Consider the following 25,369-nt stretch of genomic DNA (forward strand, 5'->3'; position numbering starts at 1 on the left):
GCCACTGTTTCTACTGTTTCCCATCTATCTCCCATGAAGTGATGGGACCCAGATGCCATGATCTTAGTTTTCTGAATGTTGAGCTTTAAGCCAACTTTTTCACTCTCCTCTTTCACTTTCATCAAGAGGCTCTTTAGTTCATCACTTTATGCCATAAGGGTGGTGTCATCTGCATATCTGAGGTTATTGATATTTCTCCCAGCAATCTTGATTCCAGCTTGTGCTTCCTCCAGCCCAGCGTTTCTCATGATGTACTGTGCATATAAGTTAAATAAGTAGGGTGACAATATACAGCCTTGATGTACTCCTTTTCTTATTTGGAACCAGTCTGTTGTTCCATGTCCAGTTCTAACTGTTGCTTCCTGACCTGCATACAGATTTCTCAAGAGGCAGGTCAGGTGGTCTGATATGCCCGTCTCCTTCAGAATTTTCCACAGTTTATTGTGATCCCACAGTCAAAGGCTTTGGCATAGTCAATAAAGCAGAAGTATATGTTTTTCTGAAACTCTCTTGCTTTTTCGATAATCCAGCAGATGTTGGCAATTTGATCTCTGGTTCCTCTGCCTTTTCTAAATCCAGCTTGAACATCTGGAAGTTCATGGTTCACGTATTGCTGAAGCCTGGCTTGGAAAATTTTAAGCATTACTTTACTAGCGTGTGAGATGAGTGCAATTGTGCAGTAGTTTGAGCATTCTTTGGGATTGCCTTTCTTAGAGAATGGAATGAAAACTGACCTTTTCCAGTCCTGTGGCCACTGCTGAGTTTTCCAAATTTGCTGGCATATTGAATGCAGCACTTTCACTGCATCATCTTTCAGGATTTGAAGTAGCTCAACTGGAATTCCATCACCTCCTCTAGATTGTTCATAGTGATGCTTCCTAAGGCCCACTTAACTTCACATTCCAGGATGTCTGGCTCTGGGTGAGTGATCACACCATCGTGATTATCTGGGTCGTGAAGATCTTTTTTTGTACAGTTCTTCTGTGTATTCTTGCCACCTCTTCTTAATATCTTTTGCTTCTGTTAGGTCCATACCATTTCTGTCCTTTATTGAGCCCATCTTTGCATGAAATGTTCCCATGGTATCTCTTTTTCTTGAAGAGATTGCTAGTCTTTCCCATTCTGTTGTTTTCCTCTATTTCTTTGCATTGATCGCTAAGGAAGGCTTTCTTATCTCTCCTTGCTATTCTTTGGAACTCTGCAGTCAAATGGGTATATCTTTCCTTTTCTCCTTTGCTTTTCACTTCCCTTCTTTTCACAGCTATTTGTAAGGCCTCCTCAGACAGCCATTTTGGTTTTTTGCATTTCTTTTCCATGGGGATGGTCTTGATCCCTATCTCCTGTAAAATGTCACGAACCTCCGTCCATAGTTCATCAGGCACTCTATCAGATCTAGTCCCTTAAATCTATTTCTCACTTCCACTGTATAGTCATAAGGGATTTGATTTAGGTGGTACCTGAATGGTCTAGTAGTTTTCTCCACTTTATTTAATTTCAGTCTGAATTTGGCAATAAGCAGTTCATGATCTGAGCCACAGTCAGCTCCCGGTCTTGTTTTTGCTGACTCTATAGAGCTTCTCCATCTTTGGCTGCAAAGAATATAATCAATCTGATTTTGGTGTTGACAATCTGGTGATGTCCATGTGTAGAGTCCTCTCTTGTGTTGTTGGAAGAGGGTGTTTGCTATGACCAGTGCGTTCTCTTGGCAGAACTCTATTAGCCTTTGCCCTGCTTCGTTCTGTACTCCAAGGCCAAATTTGCCTGTTACTCCAGGTGTTTCTTGACTTCCTACTTTTGCATTCCAGTCCCCTTTAATGAAAAGGACATCTCTTTTGGGTGTTAGTTCTAGAAGGTCTTGTAGGTCTTCACAGAACTGTTTAACTTCAGCTTCTTCAGCGTTACTGGTCAGGGCGTAGACTTGGATTACTGTGATATTGAATGGTTTGCCTTGGAATCGAACAGAGATCATTCTGTTGTTTTTGAGATTGCATAAAACAATATAGAAGTATATAAAAAGAAAAGTAGGTTAGCAGCGTTATCGACTGCTTGAATATCTTTATATAAATTTTGTATTAAGCAGGACAGATATATAAATATGGATTTACATTTTTTCCTTTTTACACAAATGAGCTCTTCTCATTGTGTGTATATATATCTTGATTTTTTTCATTTAACACTTTGTCATTTATCATGGACATTTTTTTATGCCATCACTGCAGGTTTATCTCATTTTAATTGCTGGATGGTATTCTTCATGTGGGCTTCCTTGGTGACTCAGATGGTAAAGAATGTGCCTGCAGTGCAGGATACCTGATTTTAATCCCTGGGTCCAGAAGATCCCCCGGAGAAGGGAATGGCTACCTACTCCAGTATTCTTGCCTGCAGAATCGCAGGAACAGATGAGTCTGGTGGGCTACAGTCCATGGGATTTTAAAGAGTCAGAGACAACTGAATGACTAAGCACACATAACACATTCTTCATGTACCTGTATTATATTTTCAGTTCCCCCACTGATGGGCATTTAATTTTTTTGCCTCTTTTTTCTCTGTTAAAACTATGGTATGCTATATCTAGTCCTTTTGTGAGTGTAACTGTAGGAGAAATTTCTGGTGGTGAAATTGCTGAGTCAAAGAAATGAGCATTTGGTATTTTGAAGCTACTGCCCTCCAAAAATATAGTAACAACATTAAAAATCTCCCTTTAAATACTAATAAAAATAGGAAAGCCATTATAATAAAACTATAGCATATTATTAGAAATTTAGAATTTCTTAAGCATTTCGCATATAAGTCATTCTCTCAACGGCCTACAGTTGATACAATTATAATGGAAATGTCATTGTAAACCATCATGAACTACTGCCAACAAAGAATGCCTTCCAACAAAAGAAAAACCTGCACTGAAATGGAACTGTTTGCTCTTTGAAATTATTTTGAGCCAGAATGAAAATATGCTCTTGAAACAAATATGCCAATTATGCCAATTTCCAGCTAAGGTTAAACCCTAATTTTTAAGAGTCCAGTGAAGCCCACAATCTAGAGACTAACAAATTGTATAGATATTTTATAAACAACAAAAAGACCACTCTAGTATTGCATATTTTAACTGAAAACATTCTCCATTTATTGTCTCTGATTTTTCTTTTTTTTTTTTTCCTTGCCCTAGTGATCCGTTTGCTTCCATTCAGTTTTCTCTTCCTGGCATCCACCTCCCTATTCTTCTATGTCTCTTTCATCCATTACACTGCCGTGCATTCTTGGTATATGGTACATTTTTCCAGATTGATGGGGGTTATGCCTTCCTTGTATTGCTATACTCAGAGCTGAGGCCCTATGTTAGAGGAGCCCCCATGAACACAGGCAGTGAAAGAGCACCTCTGATCTGCACCAGCTCATGCTCTGGATTCTAAGACATAAGGAACACAGCCATGGCAAGAGAGCCAGCAAAACCATCCTGCTGCTCATGGCCACTTGCTGCTAATCCCTGACACCCACTCATTCCCTCTTGCATTCTCTCAGGAAATATTTGTAGAGCACCTATATATGCCAGGTACATTGCTAAGTGTCCGGCATGCTAGGATGAACAATGATAAAAACACTTGATTCCTGTCCTCCTGACATTTAGATTCTAGTGGTAGAGAGAGTTATTAACCAAAAGTAACATAAAATTAAAATTGTAGCATATCCAAATCCTAGTAACAGAGTTTCACCGAGCCCTCAAATATCTGCAAGCTCTCTTTTAAAAAAAAGACTTCCGATCTTTGAAAATCATACAAGTGATACTTGCCATTCTCATTAAAAAGACACTATAGATATAGAGAGAGTAAAAAGTGAAAGCCATTTTTCCTTTCCCATTCTACTCCCCTCTTTAGAAGATACAAGTGTTAAGTTTGTCAGTATCTTTCTGGGTTTTTCTATGCAGTGTAGCATAGTGGTTAAAAGCATGGATTCTGAATTGGAGTCTGTCTGAATGGAGTCTGTCTGAATTTGAATCCTGGCTCTGCCAATTACTATGTGACCTTGGGCAAGTTACTTAACTTCTCTGTTCCTCTGTTCCATAATCTGTAAAGTGGGGGTAATTGTACTCATGTCATAGGGAGTATCTTGGGGATTAAACAAAATGATATACTTAAAATACTATAACAGTACCTGGCAGATATAGTAAGTACTGTATGAGTGATAATTATAATAATCATTATTAACATATATATATTCACATATACAAGTAAGAATATGTTTTAATATAAGTGGCATACTTTTTCTGCATCTTGCTTTGTTGACTTAACAGTACATCTTAGATATATTTCCCTGTTAGCATGTAGAGATTCACTGCATCCTTTTTGAGGATCACATGCCATATGCCATACAAGGGCATTAAAATCACTCATTTAACCTTTCCTATATTGATTGACATTTAGATTGTTTCCACTTTGGGGCTATCACTAACAATGTTGGTAGCAAGATTCTTCATCATGGTGTCGGTCCCCTGTCAGTTTGTATGACAGCCTTGCTTGAAGACCTTTAAGGGTATTTGGAATCTAGTAACAGTATCCCCAGAGTAGGAAAACAGTCAGCATCACAGAAGACTCTTTGTTAGTTCTTCTGCAGCTCCTTCTGAAGAAACTGCCTAGAATCCTGTGGCTGCCATGGCCTAGGGATCCTGGATGGTATTCATAAGGAGGAGGATACTTTTATTCTGTGAAGCTCTTCTTGCAGGTAATTTTAGAATTGCCTCAGTGAGAGGTCTCAACAGTCTGAATAGCCCAGCCTGACCTGTTGGTTTTCCCTGTGTTTCAGATCAGTGCTGAGTCCTCAACTAGCTTGCCAACACACAAAGGCGAGTTGGTGGTTTCATTGAAATATATCCCAGCCTCCAAACTCCCCATTGGAAGTGACCGGAAAAAGAGTAAGTTTTCTTTTGGGCCTTGGATTTAACTCTTAGTTTTCTGCACTTGATCAGTGGCTAGCACTATTAGAGAGACCAGATTATGATTCACACTGGATCATCTTCTAAGGGAGATTTCTGTAGTAAGTAAGCCATTTCTGTTTTTCAACCAGAAGGGAATGCCTTCAAGTTGAAATTATTTTTTTTGTTTTGTCTTTTTTTGATGCCATTAAACTAACTTGGTCTTGGTCCAGCTCTGGAAGGCTACTAAGAAGTCAGAACAGGACAGAAACTTCAGGACTGAGAGAAGGTGGTTGGAAAGGGTGGTGTATAAGTATAAGGGACAGGAAGTTGAAGGCTGAGGAAGAGTAAGTCAACACACCAGGCACTGTACTAGTGACTGTGGATATGTAGGTGAATAAGACATGATTTTTGCCCTCCCTTGAACAGCTTATTTTAAAAAGAATGACAGTCATCTGCTCAAAGAACATAGATACAGGAGTGATGAATTCTGTCTGGTTGTATTTTGGAGAGTTTTAAAGAGGAAGTAATGATGGTATTTTACTTAAGACTTTACCAGGCAGAAAAGGAAGAGGATGGGGTGAGAAGAGCACTTTCTAAGAAGAGGAGCTAGCAGGTGCAAAGGTTGGAAAAAAAGCATGGTAAATGTGAGGTGGTGTGTGACTGTGAGGCAGTTAACTTCTTAGTTAAGTGGGGCTGGAGTTCTGGTATATAGATGTGGGAGTGGAGATGGAATTGTTGATGGGGTTGGAGCCTGGCTATAAAGGGCCATGCACGTAATGGTAAGAAGTTGAACTTGATGCTTTGGCAACACAAGAAAATCAAGAAATTTTAAGAAAAATTTCTTAAAAAGTTACTTTCAGCAAGGTCTAATCTGTAGGATTTGGGGAAGTCAATGAGATTTCCAAAGAGGCTGTGCAGGATGACTAGAGAAGAGAGGCAAGGAGAGAACCATGGGGAAAAATGTAAAGTATGAAGAGGGGGAAGAGAAGCCAGTGAGGTAGAGGCTTATCAGAAGAGAGCCATGCTGGGAGAGAGCTTGATGAAGGGAGCAAGGGTTGTCAACAGTATTGAAATACCACTGGCCTGTCAGGCCCAATGAGAAGACACAACTCCTTGGCATTAGATTACATTTTCAGTGGATCTCAGTGGAAGCAGAAGCCAGATTTCACTAGAAACTAGGCTGAGTGAATGAGGCAAAGAAGTAGAAGTGATGCATGTGGACTCTATTTTCTAGGAAAATTGATGGTGAGAGAAAAGAGCACAACAGAGGAGAGCTTGAAAAGGAGATAGGATGAAGGGAAATATTCTTTCAAAAGAATTTTTTAAAAGCATAAGTGAGATTAGCATCTATTTAGACTGAAAGGAATGGAACCAGTAGAGAACAAGATATTAAAATGCAAGCTGGGGGTTGAAATTGATGATGCCTGATGAGTCTTGTTGCCATGGGGATGGAATCCGGAACAGAAGTGGAGGAGTTCCCTTTTTTCAATCATTCAACAAATATCAGGCAACTTTATTTCTTTATGCCTCAATCTTCTCACATGTAAAATGAGGATGATAGTCTATATCTCATAGAATTGTTTTGAGGAATAAATGCTTAATGTAGAATATGGCACATAGCCAGTTTTCAGTAAGTCTTTATTGCTATTTTTGTTATGACTTGAGTGCCTGTTGCTCACTGTCAGGCACTGTGCTGGGTACTGCGAATACAAGGTAGGTGTGGTCCACTTTTTGTGGAGCTGGCTGTCTTCAGGAACCAGGAGAGAAAGTGCTACATAGGTAAAGCTTGAGAGAAATGTGAAGGTGTCAGAACTCATTTGCTTTGACTGATATCCCTTCCAGGTAAAGGTGGGGAAGGGGGAGAGCTCCAGGTGTGGATCAAAGAAGCCAAGAACCTGACAGCTGCCAAATTAGGAGGGACTTCAGACAGCTTTGTAAAGGGGTGAGTCCATGGACCAGCACCAAATTAACCGGTTTCAGGACATGAGAGCTCAGAGAGGAATCCAGCTAAACCTTTCTCTGTGGATATTATCCCTGTGTGTCCTGCCATCTCCAGCAGCCAACTTTGTTCTTGAAATTAGGTAATGGCCCAGCCTCCAGTACTGTGTTGGCACTGATCAGAGCTCAGTTTGGACTGGGCTGCAGTGCTGATTTCCAAAAAGGAGAGTGGTGGACAGTTAGATCTGACTTTTCCTTTGTTATAGATTTGTGCTCTTAATCCTGAATAAAAATATGCATTCCTTGACTGTCAAGATGGGGACTCAGGACTTTGTTACCCACAGTATTTAAGCAATGCCAGCTTTCCCCAACTTACAGTTCACCCCCACTGACTTCAGTTCTCTACCAAATTTGAAATCATGTTTGGCAATGCCTATGTTTATTACAATGCCAATACTTTGGCCACCTGATGTGAACAGCCAGCTCATTGGAAAAGACCTTGATGCTGGTAAAGATTGAAGGTAGGAGAAGAGGGCGATAGAGGATGAGATGGTTAGATAGCATCACCGATTCAATGCAGATGAATTTGAGTGAACTCTGGGAGATAGTGAAGGACAGGGAAGCCTGTCATGCTGCAGTCCACGGGGTCACAGAGTCGGACATGACTTGGCAACTGAACAACAAGAAGTACTTATTATTGTTTTTTGTTTTTTTTTTTTTTTTTTACTAAAGAGGACTTTGCCCAATTGAGGTGGAACAAGATATTCAAAACCCATTTTTGGTGGAGTATAGACAACAGCTCCCTAATAACATTGTGTTAATTTTCTCTCCAGGTTAAAGGCATTGAATCAGGTGAATGATCTAGTGGAGGTGGTAGGAACTGTGTTTCCTCAGATTCAAAGGAGGGAATATGTGTTCTTGGATCCGAGTGTTGACTCACCTTCCTGGGCTAGGCCTGTGGGAGAGGAAAGGGGAATTTAGAGAGATATTGCCAGCTTTGAGTAGGTTGTTGACTCCTCCACACTGTCTGCCAGATACCTCCTTCCCATGAGGAACAAGGCCAGTAAGCGTAAAACTCCTGTGGTGAAGAAGACCCTGAATCCCCACTATAACCATACATTTGTCTACAATGGTGTGAGGCTGGAAGATCTCCAACACATGTGCCTGGAACTGACTGTGTGGGACCGGGAGCCCCTGGCCAGCAATGACTTCCTGGGTGGGGTCAGGCTGAGTGTCGGCACAGGTGAGAGCTTCTCCCCTCACCCTCACTGTCTTCAGGGGCTCTTATATATTTCAATCTGAATAGACCCATCCCTCTCCCTGCATGGGCTTCCCTGGTGGCTCAGATAGTAAAGAATCTGCCCATAAGGCAGGAGACATGAGTTCAATTCCCAGGTCGGGAAGATCCCCTGGAGGAGGGCATGGCAACCCACTCCAGTATTCTTGCCTGGAGAATCACCATGGACAGAGGAGCCTGGTGGGCTATAGTCCATGGGGTCACAAAGAGTCGGACATGACTGAGCCACTTTCGCTGCATAGCTCCTCTATGTCAAGAGTTGTCTTCTTTCCTTTCAGTGAACATCCGGACAGGATTTACTGAGTGCCTACTATGTGCAGGGCTGGAGGCAGGCCAAGCTCATGCACTGTCAGGTGTACAGATAAATGGTACTCCGAATGCCCAGGAATGCCATCAGCTTCCCACCAAAAACATCCCCAAATGTCCCTGTATCTGTTCCTCTGATTTCCACCTTCCATCCTGTTATGTAAAAGAAGGGGTCCTTCTAGCAAAGGCCAAGCTCTGTCCAAGTGTTCTAGATCACAACACCCTCACCTTATCAATGAACTTTCTTCTGGAATCTCCTGTCTCTCCTGTCTGATCAGTTTTATTCTCTCTACCTCTCTATTGGAGGTGAAAGTTGATATGCTCTGGTATTTCTAGTCTTAATAAACAGAAACAAACCTTCTCTTGAGTCCATGTCCCCCCTCTAATCTCTGAAAAAGAGTCGTCCCCATGTCCTCATGTCTCCTTTAGTCTTCAGTCCACTGTGATCCCACTTCTATCCCACCACTCCACTGAGCAACAGCTTGTGTCAAAATTTTGTTTTCATCATTCTAGAATTTTCATGCTATTTAACATAGCTGATCACTCCCTTTTTCTTGAAATAACTTAGCTTCTGTTGACACCACACTTTTCTTTGGGGCATCCTCATTCTCTAGCCAAACTTGGAATATTGGTGGTTCTCAAGGCTTAGTCTTGAATACTGTTTTCTATCTCTACAGTCTACATTCCTGTGGCTGTGACTATTACTTGTATATTGTTAATTCATACAAAGTATTTAACACAAAGAATCTAGAATGATGTTCTTACAAATGTAAGCTGGTTCATGTCAGTCCCCTGCTTAAAACCCTTCAGGGGCTCCTACTGCCCTTAGAAAACAACCCAAAGTTCTCATCATGCCAAGAGGCCCCTGTGTGATCTGGACCCTCTGTTCATTTATTATCTGTCCTGTAACACTGCTTGCTCACTGTGCTCTAAACATGGTGACTAGCTTTCTGTTCTCCAAATATACCAAGCTTCTCCCCACTTTATAACCTCTGCAATTAGTGTTCCATCTGTCTGGAAGGGCTGCTTTCTTTCTGTCCTTCAGCTCCTGACTCAAATATCTCCTTCTCAGAGGGGCCCAAAGACCACTTCATCTGAGACCCTGATCTAGGCACTACAAATCACTCTGTTTATTCGCTTTATGATGCTTACCTCACTCTTGTTGGTTTACTTCTGTATTTTCTATCTTCTCTATTCAAACGTAAGTTGCCTGAAGGCAGAACATTTTCTGTGTTGTTCACACTGTACCTCCAGAGTCTGGAAGAGTACTTAGTACACAGTAGCCACTTGATAAATGTTTCCTAAATGAATGAATGTACAAGAGAGTAGAAATGAGGCCCCATATAATCCAAATTTCAAGCCTGGAGTCTACAGCTAGAAAATAAAAGTGTTCAGCCCTCTTTCTTTCTGCCTCCCTCTCACCCTCTCTGTCTCCTTTCCTCCCTCCTTCCTTCCTCTCTCCCTCTTTCTTCCTCCCTTCCTTGCATTCCCCTCCTCTCCCTTTCCATCATAAGTGAACTTGGCAGTAACAGAATGACCCTAGCTGTAATAACCTTAGAATAAGAGGTCTCGAGCTACTGTGTGCCATTTGGAGCCCTGTTTTATCAACTTGAAGTCTCTTGATGGAATCTCAGGAGCAGAGAAATATGGCAGTGCAGTCAACAGGGAGCTGTTCCCAGAACACTGTCCCCATTAGCCCATCTTCATAGCACACTGTCTTTTATGGGATGTTGCCTTTAATGCATAACCCATCTTCTCCGGTGGGCTGAGGAGTGGGGTCTCTGTTCAGCCTCCTCTGGTGTTTTTCCTCAGGGATCAGTAACGGGGAAGTGGTGGACTGGATGGACTCGACTGGGGAAGAAGTGAGCCTGTGGCAGAAGATGCGACAGTACCCAGGGTCTTGGGCCGAAGGGACTCTGCAACTCCGTTCCTCAATGGCCAAGCAGAAGCTGGGCTTGTGAGCCCTGTCCTTCTCTGCAGGTCCATTCCTGTCCAGGGCAAGTCAGAGGAAGCGAAGAAACCAAGGGCGAAGATTTACAATTTGTGTGTGTGTGTGTGTATAAATGTGTATTTCTACAGATCTCATTATACTAGAGCGATGTAGACTTCCCCTTTTTAAAGGAGGCTCAAGAATAAGGGTCTCTTAAAAATATTTTTATTTGTGCATTAACTACTATATATTTCCAGAGTCCATGATTCTTCTATCTTTATGAGATTTAATTAATTTATCTTTTAAAACAACTTTTTAACCGCCTGTCTTGCTATCCTGGTTCCTCCTTTCATAGGAAGCCCTGGCTGCCTTTGGCACTTGTACTGGTCTGTGTTTCAGGGTGTGCCTGGTCTGAGGCCAAGGCTCTGGGAAGCAGGGGTGGTTTACTAAAGACAGAAGAAGATTGGAGAGAGGTGACTTGGTCCCTTCTTTCTCCTCCACTTTATGCTTTTCACTCCATTTCTACCTTGACACATTTCTGAAACTTGGCTTTTAACTCTTGTTGGAGCAGTTTCCACCTTGCTTGGGTCTAATAGTTTTCCTGGAAATGCTAAGAAGATGTCTAAGTTGCTTCCAATTTTGAACACCTTCCCTAGACCTCTGCAGGACCCTTATAATAGAGTTGCTTTAGAAGAGCACTTTAATTAGATAATGGCCTTTGGACTAGGTCACAGGCATGCCCAGTACAGGCTTCTCAGTGGTCCCAGAGGACAAGCAATGGAGCATCTCTCAGCCCGTGCTGATTCTTTGCATTTTAAACTGATATAGCAGTCATTAGAAAGCTCATAATGAAAGAAAAGACATACCATATACCACATACCACATTCGCTCCCACATCTTTCATAGCATTTGTGTCCGCTGTGTGTTACAGTCTACACACTTTGTGTGGATCACAACAAACTGGAAAATTCTTAAAGAGATGGGAATACCAGACCACCTGACCTGCCTCTTGAGAAATCTGTATGCAAGTCAAGAAGCAACAGTTAGAAGTAGACGTGCAACAACAGACTGGTTCCAAATTGGGAAAGGAGTATGTCAAGGCTGTATATTGTCACCCTGCTTATTTAACATTTATGCGGAGTACATCATGAGAAATGCTGGGCTGGAGGAAGCACAAGCTGGAATCAAGATTGCCAGGAGAAATATCAATAACCTCAGATATGCAGATGACACCACCCTTATGGCAGAAAGCAAAGAAGAACTAAAGAGCCTCTTGATAAAAGTGAAAGAGGAGAGTGAAAAAGTTGGCTTAAAGCTCAACATTCAGAGAACTAAGCTCATGGCAGCTGGTCCCATCACTTCATGGGAAATAGATGGGGAAACAATGGGAACAGTGACAAACTTTATATTTTGGGGGGCTCCAAAATCACTGCAGATGGTGACTGCAGCCATCAAATTAAAAGACGCTTGCTCTTTGGAAGGAAAGTTATGACCAACCTAGACAGCATATTAAGAAGCAGAAACATTACTTTGATGACAAAGGTCTATATAGTCAAAGCTATGGCTTTCCCAGTAGTCATGTATGGATGTGAGAGTTGGACTATAAAGAAAACTGAGCACTGAAGAATTGATGCTTTTGAACTGTGGTGTTGGAGGAGACTCTTGAGAGTCCCTTGGACTGCAAGGAGATCCAACCAGTCCATCCTAAAGGAAATCAGTCCTGAATATTCATTGGAAGGACTGATGCTGAAGCTAAAGTTCCAATACTTAGGCCACCTGATGCGAAGAACAGACTCATTGGAAAAGACCCTGATGCTGGGAAAGTTTGAAGGCAGGAGGAGAGGAGGATGACAGAGGATGAGATGGCTGGATGGCATCACCGACTCAATGTACATGAGTTTGCACAAGCTCCAGGAGTTAGTGATGGACAGGGAAGCCTGGCATGCTGCAGTCCATGGTGTTGCAAAGAGTCAGACACAACTGATCAACTGAACTGAACTGAACTGTCGTATTAGCCTAAATTGCCAGCTATGGTCTAAACCAGGCCAGTGTTTTCTCTAGGCTGGGCACTGTTAGTGTCCAAGAGAATGTGTTCAGAGAACACAGCTTTTCTGACCTCCTTCTTGAAGTGGTTTCAGTTCCTATATTTTTTCTCTTGTTTCCCAAAGTTGACCTAGATGTAACCTGGGTATGGTGGGTTGAAACCTTCCTAAGAAGGGTCTATTGACCTAAGATTCATTTTCTGAAACCCACTGTCCCAAACTGACCTTTTAATTCTCACAATTGTACCTTCCCAAAGTCATCTGTAAAGGGAGTCTATACCGGAGAAGAAGTTCCTTTCAGTAGAGTCAGCTGCCAGCTGCCTGGCCTATGAGGCTGAGGGATTCAGGGTGGATACTGTGGTTTCTGTTGTATGTATGAAGTGAACAAAATAGTATTGGTGTGGATTAATATTGTACTGCAAAGCATAACTTGGGATCCTGGACTGTCACTTGCTCCTTTGTTCTCCACCCTCACCCCCGCCAAGATGTCTGTGTGCTTCAATAAAACTTTCTTCCTTGTCAAGTGTTTGCATTCCTTAGTTCTCTAGACACTTTTGTCTCTGATGTCCTGACTTTGTTGTTGCTCTTCACATGGTTCCAAGGATAAGAACCAAAGTGACAAATGCCCTTCCCTAAGCATCATTTGCTGACTCAAAGAAAATTTCCCTCTCCCTTCATTACTGCCTGATACCTCCTCTGAGGTCTGATGCATTGATCTGTATGTTTGGTATATAAGGAGAGAATGAGAACCCACCTTAGAAGTGCCAATGCTTGTCTTTCTCTAAAGTATCAAAAGAACTCCTCCTTTAGATTTGTAGCCACTCCCCCACCCCATCTCTGCAGCTTCAGGAAGGAGAGAAAAGTACACAGGGTAGGAAAGACATCCTCTGCTGTTTCTTTCTGGATCTTTTACTTTCTCTAGGAGGGAGGGCCTTTTCTATTACTCCTACTTCCACTATTTAGTTTTGGGAGATAAATAACCCAGATGCCTAGTGACCCATCTCAAAAATAACGCTCTTGGTTTCCAGGTAAAGCCCAAGTGATCATTGATCTCTTATACAAAAGGGCATGAAAATATATTGAATGCCTCTTGGGTACAAAGCTTTCTGCTAGGTATATGTTATTTCCTTAATTTCTCCAAGTCCTTATTGAAAGGTTGCTGCTATGAGCCATGAACCACGCTACGATTTTTGGCCTCTGGAAGAGAGGAATTCGATCTGGGGCCAGTGATGAGGCTTGATTGCTCAGAGATTTTTGTGTAATAAAGTTTTATTAAAGTATAAAAGAGACAGAGAAAGCTTCTGACATAGACATCAGAAGGGGACAGAAAGAGCGCCCCCTTGCTAGTTTTTAACAAGGAGTTATATACCTATCCAATTCAGTTCCGTTCAGTCTCTCAGTCATGTCCGACTCTTTGCGACCCCATGAATCGCAGCATGCCAGGCCTCCCTATCCATCACAAACTCCTGGAGTTTACTCAAACTCATGCCCATCGAGTTGGTGATGCCATCCAGCCATCTCATCCTCTGTCTTCCCCTTCTCCTCCTACCCCCAATCCCTCCCAGCATTAGGGTCTCTTCCAATGAGTCAACTCTTCGCACAAGGTGTCCAAAGTATTGGAGTTTCAGCTTCAGCATCAATCCTTCCAATGAACACCCAGGACTGATCTCCTTTAGGATGGACTGGTTGGATCTCCTTGCAGTCCAAGGAACTGTCAAGAGTCTTCCCCAACACCAGAGTTCAAAAGCATCAATTTTTCCACACTCAGCTTTCTTCACAGTCCAACTCTCAGATCCATACATGACCACTGGAAAAACCTATTAGCAAGCTGCAAAACCGAGAGAGTTGCACCAGGCCCCTCACCCACAATGTGCATTTTGAGATAGCATTGGCACAAGGTGAGTCATCCACGACCATAAAACAGTTGACAGGAATCTTGAAGAAAGGCAGTTCAGTTCAGTCGCTCAGTAGTGTCTGCCTCTTTGCATCCCCATGGACTGCAGCCTGCCAGTCTTCCCTGTCCATCACCAACTCCCAGAGCTTGCTCAAACTCCTGTCCATCGAGTTGGTGATGCCATCCAGCCATCTCATCCTCTGTTGTTCCCTTCTCCTCCTGCCTTCAAACTTTCCCAGCATCAGGGTCTTTTCCAATGAGCCCATTCTTCACGTCAGGTGGCCAAAGTATTGGAACTTCAGCATCAGTCCTTCCAATGAATATTCAGGACTGATTTCCTTTAGTATTGACTGGTTGGATCTCCTTGCAGTCCAAGGGATTCTCAAGAGTCTTCTCCAACACCACAGTTCAAAAGCATCAATTCATTGGTGCTCAGCCTTCTTTACGGTTCAACTCTCACATCCATACGTGATTACTAGAAAATCCATAGCTTGACTAGATTTCCAAGCAAATACGTAGTTCATTAACATAGCTTAAGGAAAACATTTCCATGAGAAAAGTGCATTGGTTATCTCAAGGTTTGAGATAAAGTTAAGTTCTAGTGGAACCAGGTGTCACCATGACAACATATTAGAAGAGAAAAGAAAAAAAGCTCTGCCACTTGGCCTCCCTACTGGAGGCTCTTCTGGCCTCCCTACTGAGGCTATTAAGACTCTCATTATGAAGTAGGAAAACTTCCCTTTGCACAGGTGAGGAAAGTCAGCCCACTCTCAGGCATTAGAGTGGAGATGTGAAGCAAGGTCTGACTCTGCTGCCTCCTGTGAAGATGATATGCATGTCAGGGGCCAAGATTTGAAGGAAGGGATGGTTCTTCTGAAATATATCAAAGAAAGGAGTTATGCTCACAGGGCAGAACAACCAAATGCTTTGATGTTACCTAGTCAGCAGACTGACGGAATAGCTTGTGTGTTTGTGTGTAGGCCCTAGAGGGTTGGGTCTGGTAACCCCTTTGGGTCTGGCTGGCAATCTGACTCCACTATGTTTCCTTCCCCTATTTTAGTGAGTTAGAATTTCCTGACTAAGAATCCAAAGGAAGTAACAGTAAAATTTCAGTGAAAGAAAGCAAGATTAATTTGTCTTGACTACGCAATAAAATTCTGAAAGAGATGGTAATACCAGACCACCTGACCTGCCTCTTGAGAAATCTGTATGCAGGTCAGGAAGCAACAGTTAGAACTGAATGTGGAGCAACAGACTGGTTCCAAATAGGAAAAGGAGTACGTCAAGGCTGTATATTGTCACCCTGCTTATTTAACTTATATGCAGAGTACATCATGAGAAACACTGGGCTGAAGAAGCACAAGCTGGAATCAAGATTGCTGGGAGAAATATCAATAACCTCAGATATGCAGATGACACCACCCTTATGGCAGAAGGTGAAGAGGTACTAAAGAGCCTCTTGATGAAAGTGAAAGAGGAGAGTGAAAAAGTTGGGTTAAAGCTTAACATTCAGAGAACTAAGATCATGGCATCTGGTCCCATCACCTCATGGAAAATAGATGGGGAGACAGTGGAAACAGTGTCAGACTTTATTTTTGGGGGCTCCAAAATCACTGTAGGTGGTGACTGCAGCCATGAAATTAAAAGACGCTTACTCCTTGGAAGGAAAGTTATGACCAACCTAGATAGCATACTAAAAAGCAGAGACATTACTTTGCCAACAAAGGTCCGTCTGGTCAAGGCTATGGTTTTTCCTGTGGTCATGTATGGATGTGAGAGTTGGACTGTTAAGAAAGCTGAGCACCGAAAAATTGATGCTTTTGAACTGTGGTGTTGGAGAAGACTCTTGAGAGTCCCTTGGACTGCAAGGAGATCCAACCAGTCCATCCTAAAGGAGATCAGTCCTGGGTGTTCACTGGAAGGACTGATGTTGAAGCTGAAACTCCAATACTTTGGCCACCTCATGCGAAGAGTTGACTCATTGGAAAAAGACCCTGATGCTGGGAGGGATTGGGGGCAGGAGGAGAAGGGGAAGACAGAGGATGAGATGGCTGGATGGCATCACCGACTCGATGGGCATGAGTTTGAGTAAACTCCAGGAGTTGATGATGGACAGGGAGGCCTGGCGTGCTGCGATTCATGGGGTCGCAAAGAGTGGGACACAACTGACTGAACTGACTGACTGATGCAATAAAATGAAACAAAACAAAGCCTCCTGAATTTTTTTAAGCTAGAGGAGCATTTATAGAGGGAGTCAGGCCCAGGTGGAAAACTCTGCTTGAGAGGCCATAGGCCTCCTTGCATTTTTACTCAGGCCTTTGACCCTCTGGCATGCCCTGGCTTGCCACATGGAGCATGAGTGAAAAAGACAAGGAAGGCATTCATTTTACCTGATGTGCAATCTTTGCCTTTGCAGCCACAGACCCTGTCTGACCGGAGATTTCCCACATTGACTCACTATATTTTGCCTTCTGCCCATAACTCGCTTCCTGCCTTTCAGAGCTCCTATATTTCCCTGTAGGGAAAAGGGACCTTTGTGCTCCAAGTTTGATCATTCCCTATTTGTCCAGTTCCACCTAGAAATTGCCTTTTAGTTTTTCATTTTTTAAAATGATTTTCACTAACCGACCCAGTGGAATAGCTTCTCTATGACTCACCAGTGCACCGATAGGTCCTGGACATTCAATTTCCATTCCATCATTCTGCTTGAGACAGTGAGTTTTCTTGGGTCGAGAGCTTTTCTTTTCCCTCTTTCCTCCTGGGGAAACTCTGAGTTTTCCACCTGAGTGGAATTACAAAACTTCTCCTTGCTTAGAGTTTTCAGCTGTCTTTAAATGAAAAGTAGAGAAGCAGAAACAGTATAATATCCTGTTTAGCTCTGGAGCTAGGCCATTTTGGTTTAAATCCCGGCTGTGCCACTTGTGAGCTCAGTGATGTTTGGCAAGTTGCCTAACCTCTCTGTGCTTCCACATCTCAGCTGAGTGACCTTAGGCAAGTTGCCTAACATCCCTGTGCTTCCACCTCTGAGCTGTATGATTTTAGGCAAGCTGCTTATCCGCTCTGTGCTTCCATTTTTGAACTGTGTTGTCTTAGTCATGTTGTCTGACCTCTCTGCTTCCACATCTGACCTGTGTGATCTTAGGCAAGTTGCCTGACCTCTCTGTGCTTCCACTTTTGCATTGTGTGATGATAGACAAATTTCCTGACCACTCTTTGCTTAACTTCTGAGCTGTGTGATTTAAGTAAAGTTGCCTCACCTATCTGTGCTTCCACAACTGAGCTGTGCAATCTTAGGCAAGTTGCCTAACCTCCCTGTGCTTCCATATGTGAACTGTGTGATCTTAGGAAAGTTGCCTAACCTCTCTGTGCATCCATATCTGAGCTGTTTCATCTTAGGCATCTTGCTTTACCTCTCTGTGCTTCCATATGTGAGCCATGTGATCGTAGGCAAGTTGTCAGGCATCTCTGTGTTCCAAATATGAGCTGTGTGATCTTAGGCAAGTTGTCTAACCTCTCTGTGCTTCCACATCTGAGCTATGTGATCTTTGGCAAGTTGAGTAACCTACCTGGACTTCCACTTAAAAACTGTGTGATCTTGGGCAAGTTGCCTAACCTCTCTGTGCTTCCATATCTAAGCTGTGTGACTTTAGGCAAGTTGCCTAAATCTCTGCTTCCATATCTCAGCTGTGTGGTTTTATGCAAGCTGCTTAACCCATCTGTGCTTCCACTTAAGAGCTGTGTGATCTTAGGCATGTTGCCTGACCTCTCTGGACTTCTACATCTGAGCTGTGTCATCTTAGGCAAGTTCCCTGACTTCTCTATGCTTAACTTCTGAGCTGTGTGATTTTAGGGGGGTTGCCTAACCTCTCTGTGCTTCCAATTCTGAGCTGTGTTATCTTAGACAAGTTGCTTGACCACTCTGTGCTTCCATATCTCAGCTATATGATCTTAGGTAAGTTGTGTAACCTATCTGTAATGGCATAGGTGAGCTGTGTGATCTTAGGCAAGTTGCCTGACCTCTCTGTGCTTCCACTTTTGAGCTGTTTGGTCTTAGCAAATAGCCTGACATCTCTGTGCTTGCACTTCTGAGCTGTGTAATCTTAGGCAAGTTGCCTGACTCGTCTGTGCTTCCACTTATGAGCTGGGTGAGGTTAGGCAAGTTGCCTAACTTCTCTGTGCTTCCACTTCAAAGCTCTGTACTTAGGCAAGTTGCCTGACCTCTCTGTGCTTCCACTTCTGAGCTGTGTGATGTTCGGAAAGTTGCCTGACCTCTCTGCTTCCATTTTGAGCTGTGTGTTCCAAGGCAAGTTGCCTGACCTCTCTGTGCTCCATATCTGAGCTCTGTTCAGTTCAGTTCAGTCACTCAGTCCTGTTCCACTCTTTGAGACCCTGTGGGCTGCAGCACACCAGGCTTCCCTATCCATCATCATCATCTCCTGGAGCTTGCTCAAATCATGTCCACTGAGTCAGTGATGCCATCCAGCCATCTCATCCTTTGTCATCCCTTTCTCCTCCTGCCTTCAAACTTTCCCAGCATCAGGGTCTTTTCCAATGAGTCAGTTCTTCCCATCAGGTGGCCTAAGTATTGGAGCTTCAGCTTCAGCATCAGTCCTTCCAATGAATATTCAGGACTGATTTCCTTTAGGATGGACTGGCTGGATCTCCTTGCAGTCCAAGGGAGTCTCAAGAGTATTCTCCAACACCACAGTTCAAAAGCATCAATTCTTCAGTGCTCATGGTCCAATTCTCACATCCAAACATGACTACTGGAAAAACCATAGCTTTGACTAGATGGAACTTTGTCAGCAAAGTAATGTATCTCCTTTTTAATAAGCTGTCTAGCTTTGTCATAGTTTTTCTTCCAAAGAGCAAGCGTGTTTTAATTTCATGGCTGCAGTCACCATCTGCAGTGATTTTGGAGCACAAGAAAATAAAGTCTGTCATGGTTTCCATTGTTTCCCCATCTATTTGCCATGAAGTGATGGGACCGGATGCCATGATCTTAGTTTTGTGAATGTTGAGTTTTAAGCCAACTTTTTCACTCTCCTGTTTCACTTTCATCAAGAGGCTCTTTAGTTCTTCTTCACTTTCTGCCATAAGGGTGGTGTCGTCTGCATATCTGAGGTTATTGATATTTCTCCCAGTAATCCTGATTCCAGCTTGTGCTTCATCCAGCCTTGCATTTCACATGATGTACTCTGCATAGATGTTAAATAAGCAGGGTGACAATACACAGCCTTGTTGTACTCCTCTCCCAATTTGGTATCAGTCTGTTGTTCCATGTCTGGTTCTAACTGTTGCTTCTTGGCCTGCATATAGATTTCTCAGGTTGCAGGTAAGGTGCTGTTGTATCCCCATCTCTTTAAGAATGTTCCACAGTTTGTTGTGATCCACACAGTCAAAGGCTTTGGTGTAGTCATTAACACAGAAGTAGGTGTTTTTCTGGAACCCTCCTGATTTTTCTATGATCCGACAGATGTTGGCAATTTCATCTTGCAATGGTTCCTCTGCCTTTTGTAAGTCCAGCTTGAACATCTGGAAGTTCTCAGTTCACATACTGTTGAAGCCTAGCTTGGAGAATTTTGAGCATTACTTTGCTAGCGTGTGAGATGAGTGCAAATGTGTGATAGTCTGGACATTCTTTGGCATTGCCTTTCTTTGGGATTGGAATGAAAACTGACCTTTTCCAGTCCTGTGGCCACTGCTGGGTTTTCCAAATTTGCTGGCGTATTGAATATAACACTTAACAGCATCAATTTCAGGATTTGAAATAGCTCAGCTTGAATTTCATTACCTCCGCTGGCATTGTTCGTAGTGATGCTTCCCAAGGCCCGCTTAACTTCACATTCCAGGATGTCTGGCTCTAGGTGAGTGATCACACCATCATGGTTATCTGGGTCATTAAAATCTTTTTTATATCGTTCTTCTGTGTATTCTTGCCATCTCTTCTTAATATCTTCTGCTTCTGTTAGGTCCATACCATTTCTGTCCTTAATTTTGCCCATCTTTGCATGAAATATTCCCTTTGTATCTCTAATTTTACTGAAGAGATCTCTAGTCTTTCCCATTCTATTGGTTTCCTCTATTTCTTTGCACTGATCACTGAGGAAGGCTTTCTTAGCTCTCTTTGGAATTCTGCATTCAGATGGGTATATCTTTCCTTTTCTCTTTGCCTTTAGCTTCTCTTCATTTCTTATCTATTTGTAAGGCCTCCTTAGACAACCATTTTGCCTTTTTGCATTTCATTTTGTTTGGGGATGTCTTGATGACTGCCTCCTGTACAATGTCACGAACCTCTGTCCATAGTTCTTTAGGCACTCTATCAGATCTAATCCCTGGAATCTATTGGTCACTTCCAGTGTATCATCATAAGGGATTTGATTTAGGTCATACCTGAATGGTTTAGTGGTTTCCCCTACTTTCTTCAACTTTAGTCTGAATTTTGCAATAAGGAGTTCATTATCTGAGCAACAGTCACATCCTGGGCTTTTTTTTTTTTTTTTTGACTGTATAGAGCTTACATCTTCAGCTACAAAGAATATAATCAATCTGATTTCAGTATTGACCATCTGGTGATGTCTATGTGTAGAGTCAGATTTTGGGGGCCTCGAAGAGGATGTTTGCTACGACCAGTGCATTCTCTTGACAAAACTGTCAGGCTTTGTCCTACTTCACTTTGTACTCCATGGCCAAAGTTGCCTGTTACACCAGGTATCTCTTGACTTCCTACTTTTGCATTCCAGTCTGCTGTGATGAAAGAAACACGTTTTTGTTTTTTTTTTCTATTAGTTCTAGAAGGTCTTGTAGGTTATCATAGAACTGTTCAACCTCAGCTTCTTCAGCATTAGTGGTTGCAGCATAGACTTGGATTACTATGATATCAAGTGGATTGCCGTGGAAATGAACAGAGATCATTCTGTCATTTCTGAGATTGCGCCCATCTTAGGAATGTCGCATATCCGCTCTGTGCCTGAACTTCTGAGCTGTGAGATCTTAGGCTAGTTGCCAATCTCTCTGTGCTTCCACTTCAAGCTGTGTGATCTTAGGCAAGTTGCTTGACTTCTGTGTGCTTCATTTTGTAGCTGTATGATCTTAAGAAAGTTGCCTGAAATCTCTGTGCTTCCACTTTTGAGCTGTGTGATATTTGGTAAATTGCCTGACCTCTCTGTTCTTCCATATCTAAGCTCTGTGACATTAGGCAAGTTCCCTAACATCTCCATGCTTCTCTTTCTGACCTGTGTGATCTTAGGCAAGTTCCCTGATCTCTCTTTGCTTCCAATAAGAGCTGTGTGACTTTAGCAAGTTGCCTAACCTCTCTGTGCTTCCACTTCTGAACTGTATGATCTTAGTCAAGAAGTCTGACCTCTATGTGCTTCCAATATGAGCTGTGTGTTCTTAGGCAAGTTGCCGAACATCTCTATGTGTCCACTTTTCAGCTGTGTGATTTTGGGCAAGATGCCTGACCTCTCTGTGCCTCCAAATCTGAGCTGTGAGATCTTAGGCAAGTTGCCTAACCTCTCAGTGCTTCCATATATGAGATGTCTGATCTTAGGCAAGCTGCCTGACCTCCCTGTGCTTCCATATTTGAGCTGTGTGATTTTAGGCAAGTTGCCAAAACTCTCTGTGCTTCCGTATGTGAGCTGTATCTTAGTCAGGATGTCTGACCTCTGTGCTTCCACTTCTGAGCTGTGTGATTAGGTAAGCTGCCTAACATCTCTGTGCTTCCTCTTGTGAACTGTGTAATTTTAGGCAAGTTGCCTAAACTCTCTGTGCTTCCACAGAAGCTCTTTGATCTTAGGCAAGTTGCCTGATGTCTTTGCTTCCATATCTGAGCTGCGTGATCTTAGGTAACTTGCCTAACCACTCTGTGCTTCCACTTCTGAGGTGTGATCTTTGGTAAGTTTCCTGACTTTTCTGTGCTTGCACTAATGAGCTGTGTACTCTTAGGCAAGTTGCCTAAATTTTCTGTTTCCACTTCTGTGCTCTGTGTTCTTAGGCAAGTTGGGTAATCTCTCTGCGCTTCCAATTCTGAGCTGTGTGACCTTAGGCAAGGTGCCTGACATCTCTTTGCTTTAACCTCTGAGCTGTTTGACCTTAGGCATGTAGCCTGACCTCTCTGTGCTTCCACCTCTGAGCTGTGTGATTTTAGGCAAGTTGCCTAACCTCTGTGCTTACACTTCGGCACTGTGGGAACTAAGCAATTTACCTGAACTCCCTGTGCCTTCATATCTGAGCTGTGTGACGTTTCACAAGTTGCCCATTCTCTCTGTGCTTCCACTAGTGAACTGTGTGATTTTGTCAAGTTGCCTGAGCTCTCTGTGCTTCCACTTCTGAGCTGTGAAATATTAGGCAAGTTGCCTAACCTCTCAGTGCCTCCCTGTCTGAGATGTGTGATCTTAGGCAAATTCCCTAATGTATTGGTGCTTCCATGTATGAGCTGTGTGATCTTAGGCAAGCTGCCTGACCTCTCTTTGCCCCCGTGTTTGAGCTGTGTGATTTTAGGCAAGTTGCCTAACCTCTCTGTGCTCCCATATCTGAGCTATGTGATCTTAGGCATGTTGCCTAACCTCTCTGTTCTTCCACATCTGGACTGTATGATCTTAAGCAAGTTGCCGAACCTCTCGGTGCTTCCACATGTGAGTTGTGTGAACTTAGGGAAGTTTCATAACCTGTCTGTGCTTCCATATATCAGTTGTGTAACCTTAGGCAAGTTGCATACCCTCTCTCTGCTTCCATATGTGACCTGTGTGATCTTAGGCAAATTTTGCAACATCTCTGTGCTTCCACTTCTGATCTATGTATCTTATCAAAGGTTCATGACCTCTCTGTGCTTTCACATCTGAGCTGTGAGATCTTAGGCAAGTTGTGTATTCTGTCTGTGCTTCCATTTATGAGCTGTGTGATCTTAGATAAACTGCCTGACATCTCTGTGCTTCCATCTTTGAGCTGTGTGACCTTAGGTAAGTTGCCTTACCTCTCTGTGCTTCAACTTCTATACTACATGATGTTAGGCAAGTTACCTAAACTCTCTGTGCTTCCACATCTAAGCTGTGTAATCTTAGGCAAGTTGCCTAACATCTCTTTGCTTCCACTTCTGAGCTCTGTGATTGTAGTAAGGTGCTGAACTTTTCTATACTTCCATATCTAAGTTGTGTCATCTTAGGCAAGTTGCATAACCTCTCTGTGGTTCCACTTCTGAGCAGTGTGATCTTAGGCAAGCTGCCTGACCTCTCTGAACTTCCACATCTTTGTTGTTTTATCTTAGGCAAGTTGTGTGAAAACTCTGAGCTTCCACGTCTGAACTGTGTAATCTTAAGCAAGTTGCCTAACCTCCCTGTGCTTCCACTTCTGAGCTCTGTGATCTTCCACAAGTTGTATAACCTCTCTATGTTTACACTTCTGAGCTGTGTGATATTGGCAAGTTGCCTGGCCTCACTGTACTTCCATATATGAGCTGTGTGTCCTTAGTAAATGTGCCTGACCTCTCTGTGTTTCCACTTTTGAGCTGTGTGGTTATAGGCAAGTTGCCTGACTTCTCTGTGCTTCCGTTTCAGAGGTCTGTGATCTTAGGCAAGTTGCCTAACCTCTCTATGCTTCTACTTCTGAGCTGTGTGATCTTAGGCCACCTCATAATCTCTCTGTGCTTCCACTTCTGATCTGTGTCATCCTAGGCAAGTTGCCTGAACTCTCTGTGCTTCCATATCTGAGCTGTGTTCAGTTAATTTGAGTCACTCAGTCATGTGCGACTCTGAGACCCCATGGACTTTAGCATGCCAGACTTCCCTGTCCTATTACTGCATGGCAAACAGATGGGGATAATGGTAACAGTGACAGGCTTTATTTTCTTGGACTCCAAAATCACTGCAGATGGTGACTGCAGCAATGAAATTAAAAGTAGCTTGCTCCTTGGAAGAAAAGCTATGACAAACCTAAGCAGTGTATTAAAAAGCAGAGCCATCATTTTGTTGACAAAGGTCCATATGGTCAAAGCTATGCTTTTTCCATTAGTCATGTATGGATGTGAAAGTTGGACCATACAGAAGGCTGAGAGCCAAAGAATCGATGCTTTCAAATGGTGGTGCTGGAGACTTTTAAGAGTCCCTTGGAATGTATGACAAAACCCACTGAAATGTTGTGAAGTAATTAGCCTCCAACTAATAAAAAATTAAAAAAAAAAAAAAAGAGTCCCTTGGACAGTAAGGACAACAAACCAATCAGTCCTGAAGGAAATCAACCCTGACTATTCATTCATTGGAAGGACTCATGCTGAAGCTGAAGCTCCAATACTTTGGCCACCTGATGCATAGTGCTGACTCATTGGAAAAGACCTTGATGCTGGGAAAGATTGAAGGCAGGAGGAGGAGACAACACAGTATGAGATGGTTGGATGTCATCACCAACTAATGGACATGAGTTTGAAGAACCTCCAGAAGATAGTGAAGGACAGGGAAACATGGCATGCTGCAGTCTATGGGGTCACAAATAGTTGGACACGACTGAGGGACTGAACGACAGTAAACATTTCTATTACAAATAGATAAACTTTGCCAGGGAAATTAGTTGTATGTTTTTCCAAATTTGTAAATTTCTGTTTAATTTGCTTATGGGATGTTTTTGCCATGCAATTTTTAATGAAATCAAGTATTCCCATGGTTTTCCCTTATTGCTTCTGGATTTGAAGTCATCTTTTGAAAATTTTTCTTGAGTACTAGTTCATAGAGGAATTTCCTGTGGTTGTACATTTGTGGGCAGGAGAGAAAGAAGGGGATCATATTAAGGTGTCAGGTGTAAGAGGAACCCTGAAAAGAAGTGACCATCATGTGAGAAATCTGGGAAAACAATTTCACTAAGTCAAGAGAATTATGCATTTGGACCAGATCTCAGTCCAGTGTTTGTCTTGATAGCTCAGTGTCTACTCTTTTATACACACACACACACACACACACACACACATGAAGTGAAGTGAAGTTGCTCAGTCGTGTATATAATTAATTTTATATACTTTGTAAAACTGCTTGGGGTTTCCTGGTGGCTCAGATGGTAAGGAATCTAC

General features: G+C 42.7%; 1 protein-coding gene across 3 annotated transcripts in view; it reads left to right on the forward strand.

Moving 5' to 3' along the window:
* Positions 1-11,437, forward strand: part of SYTL4 (synaptotagmin like 4) — a 56,209-nt gene extending 44,772 nt beyond the window's left edge. For all 3 annotated transcript variants that reach the window (XM_043459279.1, XM_043459281.1, XM_043459280.1), the window contains 4 exons: positions 4,798-4,906; positions 6,752-6,851; positions 7,882-8,090; positions 10,263-11,437. In XM_043459279.1, coding sequence (XP_043315214.1) covers positions 4,798-4,906; positions 6,752-6,851; positions 7,882-8,090; positions 10,263-10,411 — 567 coding nt within the window. In that variant the 3' untranslated portion in view covers positions 10,412-11,437. The remainder of the gene's footprint in view (positions 1-4,797; positions 4,907-6,751; positions 6,852-7,881; positions 8,091-10,262) is intronic.
* Positions 11,438-25,369: the final 13,932 nt, after the last annotated feature.

The sequence above is a fragment of the Cervus canadensis genome, chromosome X (genome assembly GCF_019320065.1).
Source record: "Cervus canadensis isolate Bull #8, Minnesota chromosome X, ASM1932006v1, whole genome shotgun sequence".
NCBI classification, from domain to species: Eukaryota; Metazoa; Chordata; class Mammalia; order Artiodactyla; family Cervidae; genus Cervus; species Cervus canadensis.